This window comes from Zingiber officinale, chromosome 7B (assembly GCF_018446385.1).
Source record: "Zingiber officinale cultivar Zhangliang chromosome 7B, Zo_v1.1, whole genome shotgun sequence".
NCBI classification, from domain to species: Eukaryota; Viridiplantae; Streptophyta; class Magnoliopsida; order Zingiberales; family Zingiberaceae; genus Zingiber; species Zingiber officinale.
In genome coordinates this window covers 11762769-11776877 of record NC_055999.1, presented here as the reverse complement: position 1 = coordinate 11776877, position 14109 = coordinate 11762769, and the positions used below count along the sequence as shown (strand labels likewise).

The window sequence follows — 14109 nt, the reverse complement described above, 5'->3', positions numbered from 1 at the left end:
AATGTTGGATGTTGGTAAAAGTAAAATACATAAATTTACTTCTACTTTGTGAAAATTAAATTTATACCTTGGTTGGTGATGCACTAATCTCTAGCACTGTATACCTTCAGAATTGTTATGAATACTAGCCATGAACTACTCGAAGTCGAGATGATAGTCACGTATCTCGAACTATGAATGTTATGTCACAACGTTTCAATCCTTAACCTGGTGATACTGATGATAGTCTTCTTTTGTTCTTCTAGACAAGATAGAGACTACAACTTTCTTTTTTCTCAGACTCTCTTCCCTTTTCTTTCTTTTCTCACTTACATACTTCACACGAAAAAAGATAAATTTATAGGATAAGATAATAATGAGGATTACTAGCCTTTATATGAATATCTTATAGTGAATATAGATTACTTATATGTATAAATATCCTACTATAGATATATACTTCACACAAAAAATATAAATTTATAGGATAAGATAATAATGAGAATTACTAACCCTTATATGAATATCTTATAGTGAATATAAATTACTTATATGTATTGATATCCTACTATAGATATAAGTTTATATATATATATATATATATATATATATATATATATATATATATATATATATATATATATATATATATATATATATATATATATATACCTGGGCATAAGTTACTGGACGGAAATCATGATACTGAAAGCTAAAAAAATAGTACCTTTGTCCACAGCTACAGTGACAGCAATATTACTACTACTATTGTACGTGAATCTCTTCACATCTCTATAACTGAAACTGAAAGTAATACAGAACAACTTGAATGACCGATATCATGTAAAAAAGCAGTCTCTTTGTTGTAGAGCTCATCAAGTGCATTAAGGGTAACAACAACGCTGGGTTTACAAAATCCAAAACGTTGGGAATCAATGGCATTGCAAATGATACAACTTTTATAAACCCGTAAACCCAACATCCTATTTCAAGATTGTTTAAAAATAAAAAAAAATTTGTGGGCATGGGTCTCACATATAGTGAATGTAAATACAAAATATAGATAATGATGTGATGGGATCAATATAAAATTATTTGTTGGGTTTATGATTGTAAGGAGAGGTTCATGAAAATTGTGAAATTTTTACTTTTGACATGACAATGATGTGATATGGTAGGTCCCATGATGAAATTGAATTTATAGATTTAAGATTGCGATTGTTAATATTCTAATGGTGATAGTCTAGCCAACCTAGAATTTTGTTCATTTAAATGGACTCGGCAACCGAACCAAAGGATATTTTGTCTTTTTTTTTTTTTAGGGTGGGGGAGGGGGTCTAGCCGACCCGGAATTTTGTTTATTTAAATGGGCTCGGCAACCAAACATAGGGATTTTTTTTTTTTTTTTTTTTTTTTTTTTTAAGGGATGTTGATTACGATAGGGGGAACTTTGATTATGAGAGGCAGAATAGGATAATGGCTCTTTTGATAAGCTATTTTAATCTGTTGTTTTGTTTTCATGCATCAGCAATGGCAAACAGCCTGATATAGAATGCTTCGTTGTCTTCCCATCCCTTGCGCGAGACATTGTTAGATGCTTCAACCATCTAACGACCCGCCCGGGCGGTACGCTTAATCCCGTCTTCCCTCGGCAGATCATGTAGAAAGAAGAACGATCGATGACGGAGGCTAAGCTCTGATGCCGATCTGAGACAGCCTCATTCAGATTGCAGTCCACCGCACGAAACAAATGCCGGCGGCCGCCGAAGCTCCGATACCGCCAAGCGAGGGGAGGAGCAGCAACGTCTGCGTCTGGTTCATCTCCTGCCTCTTCTTCCTCGTCCTCCTCGTCGGCGGAGGCTTCCTCGTCCTCTACATCACCTTGCCAGAAACAGAGGACACGAGTTGGTTTCCCATCGCTGGAATGATCCTGGTGGCCATTCCCTGGGTCTTTTGGATCCTAACATGCTTTTACCGGCTCATTACGATGAGAAACAGAGGCGAAGAAGGAGGAGGAGAGAGGCAGCCGGTGGCTGTGGCTAAAGCTTCAGCGCTTAATTCCCCGAGGACGGCGGCCGCTCAAGACTCGCCGGTCCATTCTCCGGGCGGCGCAAGGAAGGTTCGGTTCGGCAATGCGACCGTCATGGGCGACGGTGGTGCGGCGGCAGGGAAGGCACCGGGAGGCAACGAGGCCGATCATGGAGGCTCCAATGCCACGAACGTCGACGCTGGACTGTCGCTCAACTCGAATGAAAGCGAAGAGCCGTTGGCTTTATCGCCGTCATCAGTCGCGTGAAGCTTTCCAAAAAAAAAAAATCGAGAAATAGAAGAATCATCATCATCGTGTAAAAACTTTTCACTGGAACGAAATCTAAGACAGATTGGTTAATAAATATTAGAAATTTAAAAATAAAAAATCGCAGAGAACTTGATGTACCTTCTATATGAACAGAAATCCAAATGCGAGTTCTTGGAAATTTGCATCCATTAAGTCTTACCGTGCACCAGCCTGTGCAGATCTGTGCTAATCACTAATCTAAAAATTAATAGTTATCCAAGATTTATCTCTTTCATATTGATCTTGAGATAGATTGACGGAGATGCTGAGACGAGTACATTCATCTTTTATCACAATGTTCATCTCAGGCTGATTTAACTAAAAGAGTTTGGATTAACTAAAAACCGTGATCCTAGGTCAAGAGTTAACTCTTGATTGAACAACTAAACTACAAACCCATACTAAAAAATGATTATTTGTAAATTATTTTTTATTCTTTTTTTTAATAATAATAATAATAATAAATAATGAATAAATAAATAAAGGGTGTTAAGTGCTACGTGGAGAAGTGATCAACCCAAATTAAGCCCATTTGGGTTGTTGCCCATCCACTGGTGTCTGGTCATTCTCGCGAACGAGAGATCTCCAGTGACGGATCCCTCGGCGATGCTGATGGCGATGCGGTTTTCTTCCTCGGTCGCCTCTCGCCTCGTTTCCACTGCCTCCAAATCGGTGCATTAACTCTCCGTCTCTCCTCCTCCCTTCCCCATGGAGGGCTCTCCCACTCTCAGATGCGCTGTCTCCTATTTCGTTCCGCTAGTCGCGATCCTTCTTACGATGCAGTCTCCTTTTGATCCTTGCAGGCATCTTCGACCGCGTGGAGTTTGATTGCGTCTCGTGGCGAGGTATCCGCCGCCGTTTCTTCTGTATCGGATCCGGCTCAATTGAGAAGCGCCAGTGACGACATCAAAGAACTCCTCGAGAAAAACCATTGTCACCCTATCTTGGTATTCTCACGTTCTGTTTCGAAGACACTCTAGATGTACGCACCTTCTGTTACACAGATAGTTCATAAATGGAAGCACTGTGTAATACATATTGTGGAGAAGAATGTTTTGTTATGAACTTGAAAATAAGTTAAAATAGGAATTTGATAAGATTAGTTATCGAGAGGATAATGACTAAACATATACGAGAACTGGTGGTGGTTTGAAGAAATACAAATGGTTATTGGTCTAACAAGACATGTTTGGAACATCGATAGGATTGTTAAAATGAGTGCTAAAATGGATAACTCCAAATGATTGAATGAAAATAATGGTATAAACATGTTCAAAATGACCACTAGATTCTTAAACTGTTTCAATCGACAAGAGCTGATGGTTTGTGGAGTGGAATCAATTAAAATGATTCAAGAGAAAAGGGTATTACTAGTGCTTTAATGTTGCATCAAAGTTGAATTGAGGAATAAGATTCATGTAGTCATTACCAATAATTGGGATTTATATGGCTTATTTGCTGCTGCTGTTGTTCTTATGATCGTATCATTATAGTTTGACCATACAGGTTCGCTTGGGATGGCATGATGCTGGCACATATGATAAGAATATTGAGGGATGGCCAAAAAGAGGGGGAGCTAATGGAAGCTTGCGATTTGACATAGAACTGAAACATGCAGCTAATGCTGGTATTTCCTCTCTACCAGGCTACTAAGTTATTGATTGAATTCAGGGTTTGACTGACTAAACAATTACAGGATTGGTAAATGCTTTAAAGCTTCTTCTGCCTGTGAAGGACAAGTATTCACGTGTCAGTTATGCAGACCTTTTCCAGTTAGCTAGTGCTACAGCAATTGAGGTTATCTTGTTCGGGCCTTGTTGATTTTCTTTATCAATTAGGCCTTTGAAACCAAAATCTCCTAAAGAATAAGTACTAGATGGTGATTGTTCCAATGCTATTCACAGGAGGCTGGAGGCCCAAGAATCCCAATGAAATATGGAAGAGTAGATGTCTCTGCCCCTGATCAGTGCCCAGAAGAGGGAAGATTACCTGGTATATCACAATTCTAGTCACTTCTTGATCGTTCATTCTATTTCATGCAATCAATATTATGAATCTAACTTCGGTAATTTACCAAATGATGCACCTAAGTTTCTGAATTGACCAAAAGACGCATGCTATTTTGGTATTTACCAAAGGGTGCACCTTTTCAAGTGCACTTCCTGTTCTACTTTCCTGACAAATCTAGATTTGTCAGCCATTTGTTTTTTTCTCTACCATTTTTCTCTCTCTTTTCTCTTGCTTCTCTCCTATGCATGCAACCTTATTTTTCCTCTCCTCTCTTCTCTTTCTTCCCTTTTTCGTATGCATGCATAACGTATATATAACATTTTATAAGGTTTAATTGATTTTTTATAACATTTTAATACATTTGGAAAAGCTGAAATAAACAATGGATAGCATATTTGAACTCATTGCAATCCCAGAAATCCACAGGAATTGAAATAGATGTAATCTTAGATCTCTAGGTCCATCAGTAGGGTTTTGGCCGAAATTCATTGATGGACCTAGATAGCTCCGATTGCACCCATTTCAGTTCCTGTGGATTTATGAGGTTGCAAGGAGTTCAAATATGTTATCCATTGTTTATTTCGGCTTCTCGGAAGTGTTAAAATGTAATAAGGAAGAATTGTCAAAAATCTCCACGTTGGGCTTAATATTTATCATATCAAGCCCAATGTGGACTTGATATGGAATCATATTAGGCCCAACGTGAGCCTGATATGGAATAATATCAGGTCCATGTAGTGCTTGATATGGAATGATATCAGGCCCAACGTGGAGATTTTTAACGATTCTTCTTTATTACATTTTAACATCTCTGAGAAGCCAAAATAAATAATGGATAACATATTTAAACTCCTTGCAACCTCAGAAATCCACAGAAATTGAAATGAGTGCAATCGGAGCTCTATAGGTTCATAAGTGAATTTTGACCTAGACAGCTCTGATTGCACCGATTTCAGTTCTTGTAGATTTATAAGATTGCAAGGAGTTCAAATATGCTGTCTATTGTTTATTTCTGTTAAAATGGAAAAATGATAAGTAACTTTTGTTGCTAGTGTACATCAAAAGCATCTTTTTCACTAAGCTTTGTTGAGACAGCAAACCTGCATCAGCTCTTCGAGCATGGCCAAATAGAAAGATTCGAACAAGTGTCCTTTTCTAACGTGACCTTCAGAAGTAATCATGTATTCAGTTATTTGAAAGAGCTGCATCTTCAACCGGTTGCTTGCTAGTGTAATGCTGAGATAAGTAAGACTACTGATTGGACAACTAAAGATGAGAGTGATTTTGATAGTTGGATGTTTCAAGATTACCTGTTTCCCGAAGGTGAATGGAACATATTTGTACTTAATCATGTGAAGAATCTGCCTCTTCATTGTGGCTGCGAACAACACTAACCAGTAAAGGAGTAAAATAGGCCAAAACATGGGCACGTCAGACACACTAAAGAATGTCAATACAAAAGCAACACAGTAAGCTTTTGTAATGGAATACCTGCATATTTTGCGGGTTTTTAGAATCAAGAGATATAAGAACAAGTGCAATTTCCACATAACAAACCAAGTACATAATCATTTCAATCAGATGATCCAAGGCAGAGATAAGATTATGAAATTGAAATGAACATGGAGAACATTCATGTTTGTCTGTCCTAATGGTACATAGCAATCCAGCAGGGCTTTGGATGGACAACTGACTTAAACTTTTAATCAAATATTGCAACAGTTTCATTTGTTTATTTATACTATTTCTAGCAAGCCTAGATTATTATAAACTGAATCTCAGGAGATAGGCTATTGTAAATCCTATATTCTCTCATTGTTTTATTCATTCAATCATAAAATGAACCTCAAAGTATAACTCTATCCTTCATTGGATTTACCTTTTAGCTCATATTGTCTCAAAACTATATCACACTAGATTGTGAAGTAGCAGTACAAAGCACAAATACTTTGTAAAACAAGATATAAGAATCTTAACGAATTTGAATAATGGTGCAAAGGAGTGCTGATTAATACAAGTTTTAATAAATTTCATCCATAAGAACTATCAGATTACAACAAAGATGCTTAGATAGGGTAAGGGTAGTAATTGTGCTCTTCAAATAATTTAATACCAAGAGATGAAATCAACTTTTTAGAAGTATGAGATAAGCTTGCATCAGGAATATGTATAGGTGTTCTACTATTTCAATTGATTGTGGCATTGCTGAGGTCTGAAGGAGATGCTTTTGATGAGCAGGATCACACACATCTGAGGCCAACTTAGTGCATTTATCTTAATGTCTCTTGTCACAAACCTTCTTGGTTGTTCCTGTGCTGATCTAAATAGAATGAGAGAGAAGCTTCTTCTTCTCCTTTGGAGCAAAAGGCCTATAGAATTAAGAGTTTTCTGAAATTAACAGATACATCGGATGTATGAGGCAAAAATTTCAGGCTCAACGTGAGCCTGATATGGAATAATATTATCAGGCCTAACGTGAGATTTTTGATGATTTTTCCTTATTACATTTTAACATCTCTGAGAAGCCAAAATAAATAATGGACAACATATTTGAACTCCTTGCAATGGAGCTCGAAATTTACTAATGGACATAGAGAGCTCCGATTGCACTCATTTCAGTTCCTGTGGATTTTTAGGGTTGCAAGGAGTTCAAATATATTATCCATTGTTTATTTCGGCTTCTTGGACATGTTAAAATGTAATAAGGAAGAATCATCAAAAATCTCTATGTTGGACCTGATATGATACATATCAGGTCCACGGATCGATTTCCTTTCAAGAAAATAAAAAATCTGTCCTGGAAGAGAACATTAACTGTGTTGTATTTAATCTTCATTTAATAACTTAGAGAAGCTTCCATCTCATGAGTCTGCTTCATGGCAATATTTTTGCTAGTTTAAATCTCAATCAGTGTGGTACTTGAGTTCGGTGTGTTTATTAAACATATTGACGATGCTTGATTGGAGCTCTAGACCAACCAACAAAAGAGAGTAAATTAATTAAGTAGGGTGCAATTTTAATTAATGAAGACTAAATTAAATGAAATTACTAATCATATTTAAATGCATTAAGCATTAATGTATTAATTAATTGGAATGAAAAGTATTAATAGCTATTATTTATTGTAATTCGATTTGTCAACAATATTTTTTTAATAAGTATTGTTATCAAGTAGTGGCAGAACTATTGTTTTAACTCATTAACAGTTTTAATTAAATAAAATATTAAATGATTATCTATTAAAATTTGGTACTAAATTATTAATGATATTTTCTAAAAACAAACTATTAATAATATTTCAGAAAAGAAACACTATTTTTAATATAGTAAAATTTGGTCCAATGACTGCGTTGACAATGAATTAAAGAATTATATCCAAAAAGATTATTTAAAAATGGAGTTGACATTTTTCTTCATTGATTTAATAATCGAATAATAATTCTACCATACCACAGTAAATATCTATGAGGATCAAGAATTTATGCTAAAGATCCCCAAAACTAGTTGTTTATGAAACAAAAAAAAAAACAAAAACAACAACTATGAATTTATCTACACAATGAACAGTAAGTGGATGAATTAACAATAACTCGAACTTTAATTCATCATTAACAATGTTGGAATTTGTTTACAAAATCTCATAATACTGTATAATTAAGTTGGAACCATTTTATGGCTTGGGATGACAAAATCTGTATATTTCCTAATCATATTCTTTGCAAAAGGGAAGAAAATTAAAGAAGAGGAAGAAGAAACGATCAGAGAGCTCCGTGCTATTAATTGCTAACTGGATCAAACTAAGAATTCAATCAAAGTTCTTCTGCAACTCTCCATCACTTGCCTCATCCCTGCACCAATTTGAAAGCAAAAATTAACATGAAACATTGCGTAGGAACTGAAATGGGCCACGTTGGGCCTGATATTATTCCATATCAGGCCCAACGTGGGCCTGATATGATTCCATAACAAGCTCAACGTGAAGATTTTTTATAATTCTTCCTTATTACATTTTAACAGAGAAGCCGAAATGAATAATGGGTAGTATATTTGCACTTCTTGCAACCCCATAAATTTACAAGAACTTAAATGGGTGCAATCGGAGCTCTCTAAGTCCATATCAGGCCCAACGTGGAGATTTTTGGCGATTCTTATTACATTTTAATACCTCCAAAAAGCCAAAATAAATAATGGATACAGTTTTGAACTCCTTGCAGCCCCAGAAATCCACATGAACTGAAATGAGTGCAATCGAAGCTCTTTAGGTCCATCAGTGAGTTTTGGTCAAAACCCATTGATGGACCTAGAGAGCTCTGATTGCACCCATTTCAATTCATATGGATTTTTAGGATTGCAAAGAGTTCAAAATATGTTATCCATATTTATTTCGACTTTTCGGAGGTGTTAAAATGTAATAAGGAAGAATCACCAAAAATCTCCATGTTGGACTTGATATCATTCCATATCAGGCCCACGTTGGGCCTGATATCATTCCATATTAGGCCCACGTTGGGCCCGATATCATTCCATATCAGGCCTAACGTGGAGATTTTTGACTTTTCTTCCTTATTACATTTAACACATCCGAGAAGTCGAAATAAACAATAAATAACATATTTGAACTTCTTGCAACCTCAGAAATCCACAGGAACTGAAATGGATATAATTTAAGATCTCTAGGTCCATCAATGAGTTTTGACCGAAATCCACTTATGGACCTAGAGAGTTTCGATTGCATCCATTTCAGTTCCTGTAAATTTATGGGGTTGCAAGAAGTTCAAATATGCTATCCATTGTTTATTTCGGCTTCTCCAAATGTATTAAAATGTTATAAAAAGTCAATTAAACCTTATAAAATGTTATCCATACGTTATGCATGCATGCAAAAAAGGGAAGAAAGAGAAGAGAGGAGTGGAAAACTAAGCGGGAAGTTGCATGCATAGGAGAGAAGAGAGAGAGAGAAATGGTAGAGAAAAAAAAACGGCTGAAAAATTTAGATTTGTCAGGAAGTGCAATTGAAAAGGTGCGCCCTTTGGTAAATACAAAAATAGCATGTGCCTTTTGGTCAATTCAGAAACTTAGGTGCGTCATTTGGTAAATTGCTGGCTAACTTTGTCGACTCTTTTAGAATAATTGGTTCTGAAGCTTCCTATTTATGGTACTCTAGCAGGGAAAAAATGCATGATATAAAGTTAATACAATTTTTTCCTAAAACACTCTTTAGGGGGTGTTTGGTTAAATGATGGGAATGATTATGGGTATGAGTTTGATAGTAGGGTGGAATGAGAATAGGAATGGAAATGAAACCCATCAAGTTATATGGGTTTGGTTGATTCTCATAAATCTAGTAATCATTCCCAAAATGTCATTCCCAAACCCACAATCCAAATACTATCTTTTACTATCATTCCATTCTCTCATTTCCAAACCCATCAACCAAACACCTCCTTAGTTTATTTATTTCAGTATGCAAATGAAAGTTATGTTGCCTCTACCATGCTAATAGAATGTTTGCTATTCTCTCAATGGATACCAGCACTAATGGATTATGTACAGTTTGTTTTTATTATTTTTTAATTTGTGCATATATACTGGTCGATATTTGTTTCATGGATTAAGGTTCATTCTGTACCAAGCAGCATACCTTGTATGTACTAGTCTGACCAATTATTGGTACACAAACTGGCCAATGCTAATTGGAAAGATACTACATGTTATTTTCTTATTGTTGTGGTAAAGTCACAATAATTATAAAAGTCTGCTATATTGGTATTTGAGCTCTAACCTTGATTGGTTTAGTTGACTTGTGGCTATGTCAAGTTGTTTTTGCTTGAACTGGATTCAGTTCGACAGAGGTAGGTGGGGCGCTGGGTGCAAATTTGATGGGTTCATCCTGTCCAAACCGCCAGTGGTTCAGCCAAAATCATGTTGAATCTAATACTTATGACTAGTGGATAGGTAAGGGGATGAGTTGTGGTGAAACTCTGGGTTGAAGTTCCAAGGGTTTATGGGTTGAAGTAGGGAAAAGGTTGAGAAAGTTACAGAAGCGGGGGCTAAAGAATGTTCGAGTTGGAATGATTTTGTTGCCTGACACACAGCCCAAGATCCCCCAAGTGGCTGGAATTTTCCTTTTATTGGCCCTTGAGATTCAAGCCCTCTGATTGATGCCATGCTATGTTTTCCTTAACTGCGAAAGAGTGAGGTTGTTCCTGGTTGCAGCACTTCCCCTCTCCTTGGACATAGTTGAGCTCTGATTGACATAGCTCTTTTCCATCTGATCTCATATTGTCCAAATTGGTTAGAGTCGCAGATGCCACCCATAACCCATTAAAAGGGCTCTTGGTGCTGGTGCGAAACTTTATCTTTTATTCTTTCATTCTCCTTTCCTTAGGTAAAGCAACAAATGGATAGCTTTGGTTTAAGCTATTTGACTTAGATGGTTTATGTGAAATCGCATCTCACATTTGACAGAATGAAATGATAGATAACAAAAAGATAATTTTTAATTATTTTCATGGAATATGTTACTATAATTTAGAGTTGGTTCCATGGTTATGAAAAGTTTTATTCTGTAAGATGCAGGTATCAATTTATATGCATTTTTTTGAGTTAGTTCCTCATAAACGGTGTAAAAACTTCCCAAAGTAGCAAATTTTTTCTTCCCTAATTTGTAAACATGATATGCTTCTGAATGGAGTTTGCATCTTGCAAACAATTTATCAAATGACAGCATGGCACTATGGTGGTCATATTTACATGTCCACGAGGAAGTATAGCACCCCATACTTCACAATTGGAAATGCTAATGTTGATAATCTCATATTCATGGTTGGGATTATTGCTTACATGTTGATTCCTTAGTATCTTTTTATTGTTGCTATTTAGCTGCTGGCCCACCTTCACCAGCTGGTCATTTGAGGGATGTCTTCTACAGAATGGGGTTTACTGATAAGGTCTATTCATTAATTTTTGCTTTATTTTCCTCAAAGACTACTGCATTTGAGAGTTCTTTAGAACATGGATTACCTGAATGCAGGAAATTGTTGCACTTTCTGGTGCACACACTCTAGGTAGAGCCAGACCTGATCGCAGTGGCTGGGGAAAACCAGAAACAAAATATACAGTATGTGTCTCTCATCTTCTAAACAATTATTATTATTTAGGTCAATCTTATATTTAAATCTATTGAATTTTTGTTATATCATCCCACTTGATGTCTAAAGGACCTTAAATGGATATTCTAGTAACACATGATCATGAAGCCTTATCTCATGTATCAACTTTAGCTTAGGGCTCAAATTGTTCATCTCCAGAAATTGTAATTTGAATTGGAGATTCAATTTGTTAGGTTTGGGAAAAAATGTCAAGTGAGTTCTCGTTCATCTATGTTTTCTTTGTTGGATACCTCTAGAGAGATATTCATATATATTGAAGAGATATTCATATTGGTCTCTCGTATATTCTATTGTGTTCTAACCTTCCTTGAATTGGAAGAATATTTTATGTATGTACAATGGTCAACTTCCACTAAGTATCAAATGATATGCTTCTCTTTTAAACGAGTAGGCACCCATCAATTGGGTTCTCAAGAGATGAGCCCTTATATGTTTTGTTTTTAAAAAGGTTTCTAACATAAACCAAATATAAAAAGTGGATTATTATTTTTAATTTTGAGTTTTCTAAATCCAATAACACCAACAAAATCTAATTGAATTTGCAAACTAATAGAAAATCAGCTAGCACGTTAACACATGCAATGTTAATTAGTGAACATATACCCTTGCTGCAGCCTATAAAGTTCTGTCCTTTCAGGCTTATGCCTAGCTTTAAGTGCAGACAGAAAATTTTCAGTGACCTTCTCTGGTTGTTTGAATCTAATTAAAAGTCTCAATTGTAAATCTTATCCAACTTGATGTTCTGGATCTTATCTGAAATTTTAGTTTGGCAAAAAGATGTAAATAAATAGGGAAGTGAAGGTTTTCTATGCACAGACTGGATTAATAGGATGCAGTTCCAAGGGTTTCTCCTCAGAGGAAATATGCATTGGATTATTGAAGAAATAGACTTGGTAGTTGGTACGAGTGTAATGCTGATTCTTCTTGGCCTGAAATCGTGGGATTACTTGATGATCCATTTTTGTAGTGATGCAAGATAGTTGGGAAGCTTATTTCTCACAATAGCTAAATAAAATGTCTTTGTTGTTGGAGTTAAAACAACATCGTTGCCCATTCCCGTGTCAAACTGAGTATAGAGCCATGGTCTATGCAACTCAGTGAGATGATATGGAGCTGCATTCATTCTTGAAGCAGTTTGGATTCTGCCATACAACTGTTATGACATGCACTGCAACATACTACTATTAACGTAGTGAACAATCCAGTTGAGTGAACGAAGTATATTATAGTTGATTGTCATGAGTTATTATTGCAATGACTAAGAAAACTTCTACTCCTGTTGACAATCATATCACTGTTTCTTCACTAAACGACTTATACTAGCATGTTTTCCTATTTTGAGTTTCGAAATTGTCATTCCACACGATTGACGTTTACGGTCCTGGTTGAGAGGGAGCGGTAGGAAGTAATATGGTAACATGCCCAAATAAACTGTTTTATTTGTCATGTTTTGCTGGAGTATATAAGATGTGCCAGAGCAGCTCAAGAAAATCGATTAACGTTATTTCCTCTACCTCAACTTCCCTTGACAGAAAGATGGTCCTGGAAGCCCTGGTGGACAGTCGTGGACAGTACAATGGTTAAAATTTGATAATAGCTACTTCAAGGTGCTTTTCCATCTTTTCTCGTTATCCTCTTGTCACAGCTTTTCTGGAAAATAAACCTAATTTGTCTGTAACAATTTAGGATATCAAAGAGCGACTAGACGATAATCTACTAGTCTTGCCCACCGATGCTGCTCTGTTTGAAGATCCGCACTTCAAGGTAAACGAGAAAAATACGTTCTTTCATCTGAATGACATAGGATGACTTGGTATGGTGCATTATCTTAGAAACTATCTGATACTTTCAGATATTTGCTGAGAAATATGCAAGAGATCAAGGCGCATTTTTCAAAGATTATGCTGAAGCTCACGCCAAGCTCAGCAACCTAGGTGCCAAATTTGATCCTCCAGAGGTTAGCCACTGGACTTTAGCTTTATCATCTCGAATCTTTGGAAGGATAACGAGAAAAATATCAGTTTTACTTCTGATATCTGACCTTGTTAGTGCTTGAAATCATTGTTCAGGGCATCACGTTGGAAGCATAATTGAAGCAGCCAAGTATCCATAGGGCGGAATGGTCAGATTAGATGTCTATCGTAGAAGAAGGAAACACGCAGATTTTTTATTTTTTTTCTTTTCATTCTGCTGAAATTTTCCTGGACTACCGTTTTTGACTTTTGTCAACAGCTATAACTTTGTTTTGCAAAATGAGGTTCTCACTTTTGTCTATGCTTGTAATAATAATAAAAAATTTAATTAATTTAGTATTATAAAAATATTCATAAAATAAAATAATATTAATACAATATATCAATTATTAACACAATAAATTATATTAATTAGATAAAATAATTATTCTATCATTAAATAGTCGTTGGTACCATTAAATGAATGTGTTACTAAAATATAATTACTTTTATTATATATTATCAAGGAGATGGAAGTGTATTTCTATGTTAAAAAAATATAAACTGAAATAAAAATTAAAAATTATAGAAAAAAATAAAAAATTCTAGTTTAAATAAAAATAAAACATTAGAGGAGTAAATTTATACTTTTTTTTAA

General features: G+C 35.6%; 2 protein-coding genes across 2 annotated transcripts; both read left to right on the top strand.

Moving 5' to 3' along the window:
- The first annotated feature begins 1562 nt into the window (after positions 1-1562).
- Positions 1563-2351, top strand: LOC122005310. The gene has a single exon (XM_042560308.1). It carries the CDS (start codon positions 1730-1732, stop codon positions 2273-2275), a length of 546 nt encoding a protein of 181 aa, XP_042416242.1. The 5' UTR covers positions 1563-1729; the 3' UTR covers positions 2276-2351.
- Positions 2352-2825: 474 nt separating this feature from the next.
- LOC122005309 (probable L-ascorbate peroxidase 6, chloroplastic/mitochondrial) lies at positions 2826-13820 on the top strand. The gene is made up of 11 exons (XM_042560307.1): positions 2826-2989; positions 3121-3264; positions 3824-3944; positions 4014-4114; positions 4222-4309; positions 11210-11277; positions 11361-11447; positions 13032-13106; positions 13186-13263; positions 13352-13456; positions 13569-13820. The coding sequence occupies exons 1-11, from the start codon at positions 2924-2926 to the stop codon at positions 13587-13589; spliced, it is 954 nt and encodes a 317-aa protein (XP_042416241.1). The 5' UTR covers positions 2826-2923; the 3' UTR covers positions 13590-13820.
- Positions 13821-14109: the final 289 nt, after the last annotated feature.

What these genes read in the sequence shown, in the direction of transcription:
- LOC122005309 (XM_042560307.1), top strand. Translation starts at nt 2,924, where the DNA reads ATGCTGATGGCGATGCGGTTTTCTTCCTCGGTCGCCTCTCGCCTCGTT. An exon ending in ACCATTGTCACCCTATCTTG is followed by an intron (nt 3,265 to 3,823) that starts GTATTCTCACGT and finishes TTGACCATACAG; the next exon opens with GTTCGCTTGGGATGGCATGA. An exon ending in TTGATAATAGCTACTTCAAG is followed by an intron (nt 13,107 to 13,185) that starts GTGCTTTTCCAT and finishes GTAACAATTTAG; the next exon opens with GATATCAAAGAGCGACTAGA.
- LOC122005310 (XM_042560308.1), top strand. Translation starts at nt 1,730, where the DNA reads ATGCCGGCGGCCGCCGAAGCTCCGATACCGCCAAGCGAGGGGAGGAGC.